At 43.1% G+C, this 14,321-nt stretch overlaps 1 protein-coding gene across 3 annotated transcripts in view; it reads left to right on the top strand.

Annotated features, from left to right (window-relative positions):
• MAP3K10 (mitogen-activated protein kinase kinase kinase 10) overlaps positions 1–11,861 on the top strand; it is a 145,376-nt gene extending 133,515 nt beyond the window's left edge. For all 3 annotated transcript variants that reach the window (XM_082263621.1, XM_082263620.1, XM_082263622.1), the window contains 2 exons: positions 4,447–5,169; positions 10,949–11,861. In XM_082263621.1, coding sequence (XP_082119747.1) covers positions 4,447–5,169; positions 10,949–11,343 — 1,118 coding nt within the window. In that variant the 3' untranslated portion in view covers positions 11,344–11,861. The remainder of the gene's footprint in view (positions 1–4,446; positions 5,170–10,948) is intronic.
• Positions 11,862–14,321: the final 2,460 nt, after the last annotated feature.

The following is a 14,321-nucleotide window of genomic DNA, read 5'->3' as shown; positions in this document are numbered from 1 at the left end:
CGTCGACTAAAACTTAAACAATTCAGATGACTAAAATGCGACTAAAACTAAAAATGGCATTTTAGTCAAAAGACTATAACTAAAACTAAATCAAAATTTGCTGCCAAAATTAACACTGGTGCATGCTGAAAGCTTAATACCACCATAAATAATAATATTAGATTTTTCACTCCAGGACCAGCAGTAGTATATAATGAGTTTGGAAATTGTAGAGAAATGCTTCAATAATGCATTACAAATTACAATTGAACTACACCCATTCCATTATAGATGACTAAAATGAGTTTTAGTCGACTAAAATGTACTGGAGTTTTAGTCGACTAAATACGACTAAAACTAAAACACTTGCAGAAGACTAAAATGGGACTAAAACTAAAATGCCATTTTAGTCCTAAGACTAAAACTAAAACTAAATTGAAATTTGCTGCCAAAATTAACACTGGTTCAGGTAGATCTTCACCTCTTTGAGGTTGCCTACCCCTGCAATCTTGATGGTTTTAGAACCTAAGACCGCTGAAGCATAGGGGAGAAGACGCTCTTGGGACCGGTCTAGCAACGTGGAGAATCGGATCAGTAGATCTTCTTTTCTGTGTCTCCTAGACCTAAATCAGCAATTGGCACTTTCAGTGTGGACGCAGCCCCACTGTAAGGGATCATTTTTAAATTTGGAGTTGAGCTTTGATGCAAGATCCTGGTTGATTATGGCTTTTATATGATGTGTCACAGGACTATGCTGCTTTGCCTTTCTGGAAGTGCTTGCATACGTTGCAGTGATTGTCAGGTGTGCACATGCTCAGTGCCAGAGGAAAGCTTTAGGGCATTTGCACAATGTACTAATGTATAAACCTTAGTCATTCCTGGCAGGAATAACACAAGGATGGGCTGTGTAGCACTTGTGCCTATATTTGCATATGCGTACACAGGTGTAAACATTTTTCTGGCTTTATTTTAATCAAAGGAGTGTGGTGTGTGTGCACATATACTGTATGTATGCATTTGCACGTATGCACGTAAAAATACTGACCAACAACACAGATTTTTTTTTTTACACTAATCTGTACACAGAAATGTTTATGAGCCTGTGTGTACATCCCCATTGAAAGCAAAGGGCTGCATTTAAGTCAGTAAAAAATAAAATGCCTGAATACATGGCATTTTTAGGTGTATATGTACAAGAGTCCTTACAATGCTAGGGAAAGACAGTGTGAAGGAATGATGTGCCTCCAGATATATTTAAAGACCACAGAAAGTTGCTTAATAGACTTTAAAGGGTCTGTGTATACAATATTTTCACCCAATTTTCACTGAGGATTCACAGATTTTCTAATGGGCTTTAATTTTATTTATGTACAGGTATTTCTCTAGCACTGTCAGTTCATGTAGAGCTTTTACTTTGTACAGTACATTCACATCCATCCCTGTGTTCAAGAGCTTACAATCTAAGGTCCTCATTTCACATACATACATACAAACATACACAATTTAGACAAGAGCAAATTAACCTACCAGAATGTCTTTTGGAGTGGAAACCCATGCAAGCACAGGGGGAACCTGCAAACTCCATGCAGGTAGTGTCTTGGTTGGCATTTGAACCAGGGACCCCACTGCTGCAAAGCAGAAGTGCTAACCACTAAGGCACCATGTTGTACTGAGAATGCATTTAAAAAGTGAGTGAATCTTGGGTAAAAACATTTTAACCTCCGTAATGCCTCTACTGCCAATTTGTTTTAACAGTAAGTTCCTGGAAGATTATTATCATCCTTTTAGCTTCAGTACTTACTAAGTGACTTTGCAGCCACAGCCAGAATACCCTACCTGTACAGTGCATCCAGAAAGTATTCGCAGCGCTTAACTTTTTCCACATTTTGTTATGTTATAGCCTTATTCCAAAATGGATTAACTTCATTATTTTCCTTCAAAATTCTACAAACAATGCCCCATAATGACAACATGAAAGCAGGGCCGTCTTTAACACAGGGCAAAAGGGGCATGTGCCCCGGGCCCAGTTATTGTTGTGAGGTCCAAAGCAGCTGCCTCTTGAGCCTGCACTGCCTGCAAAAAGTTGATAAGTGAATTCAGGACGGCCCAGGAAAATGTTTGCCCAGGGTCCAATCAATATTAAAGACAGCCCTGCATGAAAGAAGTCTGTTTGAAATCTTTGCAAATTTATTAAAAATAAAAACTCACATGTGCATAAGTCACAGTCTTTGCCATGACACTTAAAATTGAGCTCAGATGCATCCTGTTTCCACTGATCATCCTTGAGATGCTTCCACAACTTGAGTGGAGCCCACCTGTGATAAATTCAGTTGATTGGACATTATTTGGAAAGGCACACACCTGTCTATATAAGGTCCCACAGTTAACACTGCATGTCAGAGCACAAACCAAGCCATGAAGTCCAATAAATTGTTTGTAGACCTCCGAGACAGGATTGTATTGAGGCACAGATTTGGCGAAGGGTACAGAAAAATGTCTGTAACATTGAAGGTCCCAATGAGCACAGTGGCCTCCATCATCCATAAATGGAAGATCTTTGGAACCACCAGGACTCTTCCTTCAGCATACCATCCGGCCAAACTGAGCGATCGAGGGAGAAGGGCCTTAGTCAGGGAGGTGACGAAGAACCTGATAGTCACTCTGACAGAGCTCCAGCATTTCTCTATAGAGAGATAAGAACCTTCCAGAAGAACAACCATTTCTGCAACACTCAACCAATCAGGCCTGTATGGTAGAGTGGCCAGACAGAAGCCAATCCTCCGTAAAAGGTACATGACAGCTTACCTGGAGTTTGCAAAAAGGCACCTGAAGGTCTCTGACCTTGAGAAACAAAATTCTCTGGTCTAATGAAACAAAGATTAAACTCTTAGGCAAGCATCATGTCTGGAAGAAACCAGGTGACGTTCATCCCCTGGCCAATACTATCCCTACAGTGCAGCATTGTGGGGACAGCATCATGCTGAGGGAAAGTTTTTTTGCGACAGGAACTGGGAGACTAGTCAGGATCGAGGGAAAGATGAATACAGCAATGTACAGAGACATCCAGGATTGATAACCTACTCCAGAACGCTCTGGATCTCCAGGTGCGAAGGTTCATCTCCCAACAGGACAACGACCCTAAGCACACAGCCAGGATAACAAAGGAGTGGCTATGGGACAATTCTGTGAATGTCCTTGAGTAGCCCAGCCAGAGTCCAGACTTGAACCAGATTACACATCTCTGGACAGATCTGAAAATGTGCACCAATGCTCCCCATCCAACCTGATGGAGCTTGAGAGATCCTGCAAAGAAGAATGGGAGAAGCTGCCCAAAAATAGGTGTGCCAAGCATCCTACTCAAAAAGACTTGGAGCTTTAATTGGTGCCAAAGGTGCTTTAACAAAGTATTGAGCAAAGGCTGTGAATACTTATGTACATGTATTTTTTTTGTATATTTATTTTTAATAAATTTGCAAGGATTTCACACAAACTTCTTTCACATTGCCATTATGGGCAATTGTTTGTAGATTTTTGAGGAAAATTTCATTCATTTTGGAATAAGGCTGTAACCTAACAAAATGTGGAAATAGTGAAGCTCTGTGAATACTTTCCAGATGCACTGTATGTTTTGTTTCTTGCCAGATACATACTAAGTAATGAAAGTGACCCTTCTCTCTCCTCGCAAACAGCATTTACTCAAATTCTCTGTCTCCCGTGGTGCTCTTTTTAGCTGCTGGCACGGGGAAACAAAGCCCTGTGTAAGCTCCAAACTGACTTGTTGGAGCTTACACAGGGCTAAGGACTCCTTCCCCACCCCCCATGTGACAGCATGGGGCCAATCACAAGGCACTTAGCACTGTCACATGGGAGAGGAGGAGTTAGTCACATGGTCACTCATACTAGGGACTGCCTGGGTATTTCACTTTGTTCCCAATTGCCAAAAGGTGCTGCGTGGGGGAGTGAGGATAGGTAAGTATATGCTGCTGGGGAAGGGTGGGGTTAGGGGACTATTTATTTTGTTTGCCCTGCATGGCCAATGGAAAGGATCTCTTTAAACAGCTTCATAAATAGGTCAGTACTTGTATTAAATAATTGTTTTTTCTATAGCACTTTAATTTCTTCGGCCTCAATGCTTTTATGTGCTGTTGGGGTAGATAGTCACCCATATTGGCCACAGTCAGTAGAATATCACACTAGGACCCATGTTTAGACAGGAGCCAATTAACTTACCAGCATTTCTTTGGAGCTTGGGAGGAGAACAAGAATACCCAGAATAAACCCACTCAAGCACAGGGAGGACATGCAAACTCCATAGTTAGTGTCCACAGATAGTGTCCTGAAGAGGACTCAAACTAAAGACCCTCGTGTTGCGAGGTAGAAGCGCTAACCATTAGGTCACTGTGTTGATATGTGCTGTTAGCACCCATATATCATGTTCACTTTTACCTTTAAATTTTTTCATTCCAGAGGAATATGTGGATAATGAAGGCTCTGTTCCCCAATCCCCATACTCCACACAGTCCTACCTCACTCTGCCCCTCCAGTCTGATGCCAGGAGTAATAATGAAGACTCCAGTCTTTCTGCAGCATCATCTTCGGACAGTCCCAAGCGCAACTCTCAATCCCGCAGAAAGAGTGAACTGGTGTTGCTGGGATGCGCATCTCTTCTGGCAGCTGTAGCACTCGGGAGTGATCTTGCAGAGTTGGTGCCCCAAGAAGAGAAAAGAAAGGGCATTTTTCAATGGGCAGCAAGGGGCATGAAGCGTAGTGGTAATTCTCCAAGCCACTCCATGTCTAAAGAGGAGCCAGTCATCCCTCCCAGTTCGGTCACGCTCATCTCATTGTCTTCCATCTCAGACTGTAACTCCACCAGGTCTCTTATACGCTCAGATAGTGATGACACTGGACTGGCCAATGAGAACGTACCCCGCGGGCAGCTCGCGGAAGAGGCGCCCAGTAGAGAGCTGTCTGCCTCTGGCCGGAACCCATTAGTGGACTACAAAGTGGAAAGTTTTAAGAGGGACCCCCGACAGTCATTGACTCCCACTCACGTCACAGCCACCAGAGCTAACGCCACCGCCACCAGGGGTCACAGAAGGACACCATCAGATGGGGCCATACGGCAGGTGACACCAGGTCATAGACGTTCACCTTCAGATGGCAGCACACCGCCACAGCTGTGTGACACTGGTCAGTATGCTTTAGTTCTTTTTGTCATGTTGGCAATATTGGTACACAATTTAATTTAATTTTGTTGTTTGATAATTCATTTGAAGTCCTTTATATCTATTTTTGTATAGAATGAGTGAAAATACCTAAATCTGCAATCAACCTTACTTTTATCCAATTCACGGCAGCATTGACACTAGCAGAAGTTTGAGCCGCACTGTTAGTCAATCAGAGCTCCACTCCTTTGCATGGTGCTGTCAGTCAGCAGTTTGCTCAATAATATTTGTAGATGGGCAGGTTTCTGATCATGCAATATAGCTATATATTATATTATAATATACTTATAATATACTAATTATAATATACTTATAATATACTAATACTTATAATATATATAAGTCTCATAAAGTAAACCGAAAGCTTCTGTCTTCCCTGAATGAGACAAATTCTCCTTCCCTTGTATCTCACACGTTCCCCCTCCCAGACACTGCAGCTTACAGTGGGAGGGTTTCAGCAACAGAAGCAGTTCTGTCAGTCCAGGTGGTGATTGATATGTTTTCCGATTGGTGAATGTGATCAGTGACAAGGCTGACAGGCACACCTCCTACAACATTTTTTTCATTTCACTGTAGTGCAAGCAAGCAGAGCCAGTAGCAACTTTGCTCTGAAGGGGAGCAATGCAGCATTGCTGACCCCCCCATCACAGGAAGCCACATTAGGGGGAGGCATTCATGGGATTTTGCCGTGGCGAGGGGCCCAGCAAAAGCTGTAAGTGCATATATACTTTTGATTTGGTGCTGCAGCACAGATGTTTTCATGGGGGAGCCAAAGTTCTACTTTACCAACTTCACCTCCGGAAGATTTACCCCCCTTCATGACCGGGTCATGTTTTGCAATACGGCACTGCATTATTTTAACTGACAACAGCACGGTCATGCGACACAGTACCCAACTAAAATTTATGTTCTTTTTTTCCCCACAAATAGAGCTTTTTTTTTTTTTTGGTATTTGATCCCCTCTGCATTTTTTGCGCTAGAAACAAAGAACGACTGACACTTTCTGCTTTAAAACACGTGCAATAAAAAAAATGTAAAAAATCGAATTTCTTCATAAATGTAGGCCAATATGTTTTCTGCTACATATATTTGGTAAAAAAAAAAAATCCCAATAGGCGTATATTGATTGTTTTGCGCAAAAGTTATACCATCTACAAACTATGGGATATTTTTATTTAGATTTTTTTTACTAGTAATGGTGGCAATCAGTGACTTATAGCGGGACTGCGATATTGCGGCGGACAAATCGGACACCTAACTGACGCTTTTTTGGGGACCAGTAACATTATTACAGTGATCAGTGCTAAACATATACACTGTCACTGTACTAATGATACTGGGTGATCAAAAGGTTAACTATGCGCCTTTCTAGTGTGAGGGGAAGTGCTTTTACTAATAGAAGACATAGTTACATAGTTATATAGTCAGGTTGAAAAAAGACACAAGTCCATCTGGCTCAACCAATAAAAAAAAAAATAGAAATACAGTAATGAAAACCCAACCATACAATCCCATATACACAATCCTATACCCACAGTTGATCCAGAGGAAGGCAAAAAAAAACCCAGCAAAGCATGATCCAATTTGCTACAGCAGGGAAAAAAAATTCCTTCCTGATCCCCCGAGAGGCAATCAGATATTCCCTGGATCAACTTTACCTATAAATATTAGTACCCATTTATATTATGTACACCCAGGAAAGACTCCAGGCCTTTTTTAAAGAAATCTACTGAGCTGGCCAGAACCACCTCTGGAGGGAGTCTATTCCACATTTTCACAGCTCTTACAGTGAAGAAACCTTTTCTTATTTGGAGACGAAATCTGTTTTTCTCTAGACGTAAAGAGTGCCCCCCTTGTCCTCTGTGTTGACCTTAAAGTGAACAACTCAACACCAAGTTCACTATGTGGACCCCTTATGTATTTATACATGGATCGGTGTTCCTGCTTTCCAGAAACACAGGATCCATTCTGTACTGACAGAATGACAATCTGCCATGTTTACATACAGTAGGCTGATCACCATTCTGTCAGCTTAACGAATGGTCGGCAGGTCCCGTAAAATCACAGCGGGAGCAAACTGTTGGCGGTGTGCACTCACGCCCAAAACGTGGAACTGCAGAATCGTGTGTGTGTGTGTGTATGTATATATATGTGATTTTGCACAGCATGGCCGCCCTGTAGCAGTAAATATGCTATAGGGCAGTTGGAAAATGGTTAACCTCTTGCCAACCACAGCAAGTAAGGCAGGCTGTAATGCCCAGACATTACACATATCCAATCATGGCAGCGTGAATTTGTGTGCTGAGAGCATACTCACTAAATACTAATTGCACACTCCCAGCACACTGTCTGAGCTGTCACCGATAGCTCTCACTCAAAAGTTCCTATCAGGAGCCAGCAGGATGGGCTCCAGATCATGTGACCAATGTGAGAGCCAGTCACAGAGGTCCCATGTTACAGAAGCCACGCCACTTCCCAGGAATGAAAGCACAAAAAAAAAAAAACCTTTTCCACCTGCAAGGCAGTGTTATAATGTGCTATAATACATCGTATACTAGCACATTATGTAACACTTACCCTAAAATTAAGCCCTCCGGTGGCGAGCTGTCACCACTGACAGGGTTTCCATCTGGGTTCATAGGCTTCGGTCCTTTGAATGTCCGAGCCGCAATGACATCACTCCCATGCATGCACGCTGGAGTCACTGTTTACGGACAGGGCCCATACCCATGCTGTTCCTTCAGAGGGCATGCGCTGGTGACATCACTGGCAGCTTTACAAGTAAATATCTCCTGAATGGTGCACGTTTAGGAAACATTTACAGCACCTACAGGTAAGCCTTATCATAGGCTTACTACTACTTTAACCACTTTACCCCCGTTCACTTTGCTGCTACTGCAGCAAAGTGGCTCGTTACCGTCCAGCGACGTAGATCTGCGGCGCGCGCGCCGCCGGAGGCTCGCTCCCGCTGTTTTCAGTCACAGCGGGAGTCGGGCCAGGGGAGGAGCAGCGGCGATCGCCGCTGCTCTTACCCGATCGTCGGGGATCTAGTGTGGAGATCCGCCCGCTGTGTTTACACATCTCTGAAGTGACAGGCAGGGTCAGATTGCAGGGTTCAGCATAGTTGAACCCTCGATCTGTCCTTGTGTCACTCAGTCACCTCCCCCCCCACACGTCAGTAAGCACCAGGCATACATTAACCCCTCCCTCTCCAATAAAATTAACCCCTTCCCTGCCAGTGTCATTTTTACAGTAACAGTGCATATATATATAGCACTGGTTACTGCAGTAATGTCACTGGTACCCCCAAAAGTGTCAAAAATGTCAGTCAAGGGTCCGATCTGTCCGCCGCAATGTCGCAGTCCCGCAAAAAAAATCGCAGATCGCCGCCATTACCCGTTAAAAAAAAAAACACCAAAAATTACAGAAATCTTTCCCTTTGTTAGTAAACGCAATAACTTTTGCGCAAACCAATCAAAATACACTTATTGTGATTTTTTTTACCAAACATAGGTAGCAGAAAACAAATTAGCCAAAAATTAAAAAAAAAATAGATTTTTACATTTTTTGGGGGGAATTTCATATAAAAAAATTTGAAAAATATTTTTATTTTTTCAAAATAAACGCTATTTTTTTGTTTATAGCGCAAAAAGTAAAAATCGCACAGGTGATCAAATACCACCAAAAGAAAGCTCTGTTTGTGGGGAAAAAAGGACATAAATTTTGTTTGGGTACAGCGTCGCACGACTGCGCAATTGTCAGTTAAAGTCGCACAGCGCCGAATCGCAAAAAGTGTCCTGGACGTAAGACAGCAAAATCCTCCGGTGGTAAAGTGGTTAAAGCCCACTTAAAGGGTCATCAAGAAGTGGTGTTAAGTGGTTAGGAACTGTGTCAGGGAATGTATATATACCATATGCTTTAGTACCCAGTGGCAATCATTATGCCCCATTGACTTGTCTTGACTTTTATGTTAATGCTAGGCTCCCTGTACACTTCAATAAACCTCAGTGGTGAGTTATAAAGACTATTAATGCACCACTATTACTATAATTTTATATATTTTATATACCTTGTAGTTACATATTACTACAGCAAGAGAACCCAAGCAAAAATCTATGCCGCACGAAAAGCCATGCACTTAAAGCGGATCTTCACTGCAACTGACCACCACAAACCAAAAACACAATTTAATTCATTTTTAATATTCAAAGCAAACTCCCCCATCCATCCATGTCTCTATGCTTTATTTTGTTGTCAAATCACTTTAAATAACAACCCTCTGGCATTTTATAGCTGTGGCCATCTTGAATATGGGCAAATGTTTAATGTAGCATTTACTTCTTGGAATCCATCTGCCCTAAGCTCAAGCATGCATGCTGGAGGGTGTGCTTAGCTGAGAAAACCTCTCCTCCTGTCCTGAAGACTACTGGGATATACAACGACATTTGCCTAGGCAGGAAACCAGTAACTGAAGAAATGTAACAAAAAAAAAAGTTTAAAACAAGTAAAAATAATATACTTTCCTATCTATTTACTAATGCTAGCAGCATGACAGTTACAAATAATTAACATTGATTGAGCAAGTAAAGCTCCACACAAAAGTGGACCTATCATCAGATAGATATTTTTATGTTAAGCGGATGTATGGTAGGTATTGTGTAGGTTTAACACTTACAGGTAGTTATTCGATCTCACTGATCTCAGTACTCCTGACAGTGCCTTTATATGCTTTAATCTTCAGAAGAATGGTGCCATCTTTGTTAAGGTATTATCCAGGGTCATCATTTACTTCCTGGGTGGAGATACTGGCTCAGAGATGACCTGATCATCTAAATCTTAGTGCCTGTTCAGTTCTTGGCTATGTCCAAAATTCTCCCACCTTGCAACTTGCTACAAAGTTAGTGTTACAGTCTGACCAGTAGGGCAGAGGAGACTGAGAAAATGCTTTCTCCTGCCTGCAGCAGACTAAAGCCTCGTACACACGCAATGATTATCGGCCGACCGATCGGCCGACTTTTGTCCAGTGTTGTTGTGTTAGTTGAAATGGGCTCTAGACTGCACACGAATTTTCTCGGCCAACAAAAATCTACTTCAGAAGTGATGTCATGTGATGGTATACTTTCCGTGTGTTTTTTCTTCTCTGAGCATGCCCAGTCTTCCTCATCAGATTTTTGTCTGCCGAAATCTGTACTGACTGACGGAAAATCGGCCGTTGTGGTGAAATTTTATAGCCTGCACACCAGATTTTATTCGGCCGAAAAGTCGGTTGTCGAAAGCATCATACTAACAAGCCGAAAATCGGCTGATCGGACGTTGGCTGAAAATTCACGGCCAATAATCGATGCGTGTGTATGAGGCATAAGGACATCATCTCAGCCTAGGCAAAGTTACTTGACTGAAGCTCAAGAACGGCTTTTTAATGGTAAAAGGGTCAAGCTTTCAAGCCTTTTTAAAAAACGGTATTGTTGATCTAAATTGTGGCATGCCAGAAATGTATTAATTTAGGCCTGGTTCACATATGTGTGGCTTCAGGTTTTTTCCTGGGGTCTGGTGTGTGTTTGTTCACCGATCCAGGTGCAATTCAAGTCCGAATGTTTGCCTGAATTCCCACCTGAACCGGATGTGAACCCAGCCTGAGACTTATAAAGTTACTTAAGTGTCTTCTTTGAACAGTGAGTTTGATCTACTTGTCCTAATCTGTGCTGGTTTAGTATGAATAATTTGTTTTGGTTTTTCTCCCATAGGTTCCAAAGATCACACTCCTTTCCCACTTTTGCCAGACCCCCGCTTCGTATTTCCCCCTCCTGCGCGACGTAAAAACCAAGAGAAGGATTCCGCAGTTGAAAGACCCACCACCCTAGAATTTGCCCCCAGGCCTCGTCCTTCTGCCGGCCGCCCAAGACTAGATCCTTGGAAATTTGTGTCCCTTTCTCGGACTCACAGCTCATCTCCACCAGGCAGCGGAGGGGATGCAAGCTCGAGTGGATCTACAGATGGTGTTCAGGTGGGAGGTGCAGAGGAGACCCTTCTGGACATGGAGGTGGAAGGACAAAGATTGGACAGCACTGTCCCGCTGTGTGGGGGAGAGATTCGGCCACAGATTGACCCTTATTATAATTTGGGGGCAGATGTTTCTTAATGTAATAGTCTGCTGGATCAGAGCATTATCTGAAGGAAAGAAGCAACCCTTATGAATGTATTATGAAGTTGTAAATCAACGGGTAAAAAAATTATATTCTTAACTGAATAAACAAAGCGGGGTTCCCCCACTATAGTCAGTTAAAAATGAAGGTGTCAGTAAGCGAATACTCAACTGCAGGCTTAAGAAACAACCAACTCGTCTTACGGCTATGTTCCTCATGGTTACTCTATGGGCCCCTCTGTAGTTGAGGATTTGATTTTTATTTCTGTGAAAACGACTGAGCCTCCGCTTGCCTCACCTGTGTTTACAGCTTCTCCTTATCACCTTCCCTGTTGGGGGGGAAAGCTTAGTAGATTCTGCTGGACCCTGGGATGTCACTGGTTTAGTCTGCGTATAGCACGGCAATAGATAAGGGTCTTGTCAGTTCTAGTAACTTAAAGGGTGACAGACCCACCATAACTTGCTCCATCATTGTCTTAATGGTGACCGAAGTATTAATAAAGAATTTGACCACTCTCCCTTTGCAGTGTATGTGGCATAAATGCATGTACAACAGCGCTATGTGGTTATCCTACAGATTCAAGAACTTTCTAGTCAGCTGCTTTAGAAATCCAAGTGCCAATGTGCAAAAACACCCTTCTACGGTGATGCTTCCCAGTGATTGGCTCCTCAGCTCTTACAACTTTTTTTTTTTTGTGGTGGTCTCTTAGAGGTTCACCTTGGAATACCTGGAAGGTCTTTAAAGTGTTTGTCTAGCCAAACTTTTTTCTAGTCTTGGATAGAATGTAAAACGGTTGGAACCCTGTTGTGGTTTTATTGCTGTCCAGGACTCCACTGGCAAGATTCACCCTCTTCAGCAGGTTCACAAGCTTTTGCACACAAGTGCTTAAAGCTGAATTCCAGGTATGAATGTTTTTACATAGCTGCATTCATCCTGCTTAGAACAATGTAAAAAGAGCAAATGACTCCTGCGCTTGAGGGGTGGCCTTGCGGCTGGTATCCTGAAAATGCGATTTAGGTCGATTTGTAGTAAATTCAGGCTGTGCTGCCACTCTCAACGGGTCATGGTAACCCAAAGCAGATACTGGAAAAGAGAAATGGACAGAGGGCGCACCAGCCTGGCGCATTATCTTTAAAACAATTTATTGTAATAGACATGTATACACATTATACTCACAAAATGATTATGAAATACGGGCAATAAGCAGTGAGGGACCACCAGGGGTCTCCACTGGTCATCCTCAGCTGCCGCAGGCCGTGGAAGGATGTAGACCTCCAAAAAAACGGCTTACGCGTTTCGGGATGTTCCCCCTTCATCAGAGTTCTGATGAAGGGGGAACACCCCGAAACGGGTAAGCGTTTTTTTTTGCGGCAGCTGAGGATGCCCAGTGGAGACCCCTGGTGGTCCCTTATTGCCCGTGTTTCATAATCGTTTTGTGAGTATAATGTGTATACAAGATAATGTATTTAAAGATAATGCGCTAGGCTGGTGCGCCCTCTGTCCATTTCTCTTTTCCAGTTAGAACAATGTAAGTATGTATGTGCCATACCTGTGGAATCCATGTGCAAATCATTGTAGTAGGCACCACTACTACAATGATTTCCACTAGCTTCCAGGTTCCGTGCGAGCAGCTCCTCTGTTGCAGTCTAAATGCAGGAGGTCGCTTGTTCAGCATGGGCGCCATTCAGCAAACACTTTGCATTTGCTCAATGAATGTAAAGCATTTTCTGATTGGATGAGATGGCGAAGCGAGGTGGTCACAATCTCTATCTGGTCCAATGAGACATGTTGTATTTATTGAGAAAATGCAAAAGTGTTCCCTAAGGCTCGGTTAACCCTGCTGCGATGGCAAAGAGTATGACTTTGTCTGCAACTTTGCCCTGCTACTTCCTTCCAACGTGATCTGACTTGGATGCTATTTAGGAGCTTGTAGAAGGATTGAAATCGCACCCAAGTCAGATCAATGTAGTGCAGGAACCTTTTCTAAAGTCGGAGCGACTTGTGTAGGATCAGTTAAGACGGCTCTCAATAGGGAAACATTGAATTTGACATGTCAGGTGACTTGGGGTCTCACAAGTCGGATCCCATGTCACAGCTGTGTGAACCGACCCTGAATGGCGCCCATGCCGAGCTGGCGACCTTCTGTGTTTACGAAGCAGCAAGGGCAGCCCCTTGGTACGAGACCTGGAAGCTAGTAGAGATCACTGTAGTAGCGGCACCTACTACAGTGATTTCCAGCTTCCACTGGGACCCTACAGGCATGGCACATACATGCTTACATTGGTCCAAGCTTGATCATAGTAATTATATAAAAATTGCCAATCCTGGAAGTTAGCTTTCAAGAAGTCTCTCTTCCATTTTTATGGATGTGTTCTGTTCCCCAGGGACAAAGTTTATGTAGTACCTTGTCCCATCTTTCTATGTGCTGGCTAAGACTAGCTGTGGGGTTGAATAGGGTACCCCTTCTCCCTTCATGGCTGTCCGACAACACAGCTAGCAAGGAGATGGCTGCCTTGACAGATGGCCATTTTCTCTGTCTCCAAGCACTTGCCCACTTGCCTGGAACATTTTATCTGAGATGCACCTACCCCCCTCCCCTGGCTTTCTATTGCATTGTAAGTGAACAAAAAAATAATTAACCAAAATGAAAAGCAAGCATTGAAAATACCCAATTTTTACCTCCATTGAGTTAAGTTCATGACATGGTCTCCTTAAGGTGCTCCGGCTTGGGCAAAGCCTTAGAACTGGTGGACATGCCGCAAAATGTACATTGAGACATTATTCCCTGGTGGCAGCAGTTCTAAATGTTTCCCTTCAGATTCACCCTCTCTGTTTGTCTTGGTGACCCATTCTAGGACAGAAAGTAATGGGAAATCCAAAATGTTATGGTTGTCACCAAAACAGGAGGAGGTGAGGAAGAGCTTTCTATGGGGACACCGTGCCAGTGACTACAGTCTACTACAATTGTTTGTGC

This window comes from Pelophylax lessonae (genome assembly GCF_965119305.1).
Source record: "Pelophylax lessonae genome assembly, chromosome: 7".
Lineage (NCBI taxonomy): Eukaryota > Metazoa > Chordata > Amphibia > Anura > Ranidae > Pelophylax > Pelophylax lessonae.
The sequence above is the reverse complement of the archived record's forward strand: the minus strand, read 5'-3'. Positions and strand labels throughout refer to the sequence as shown.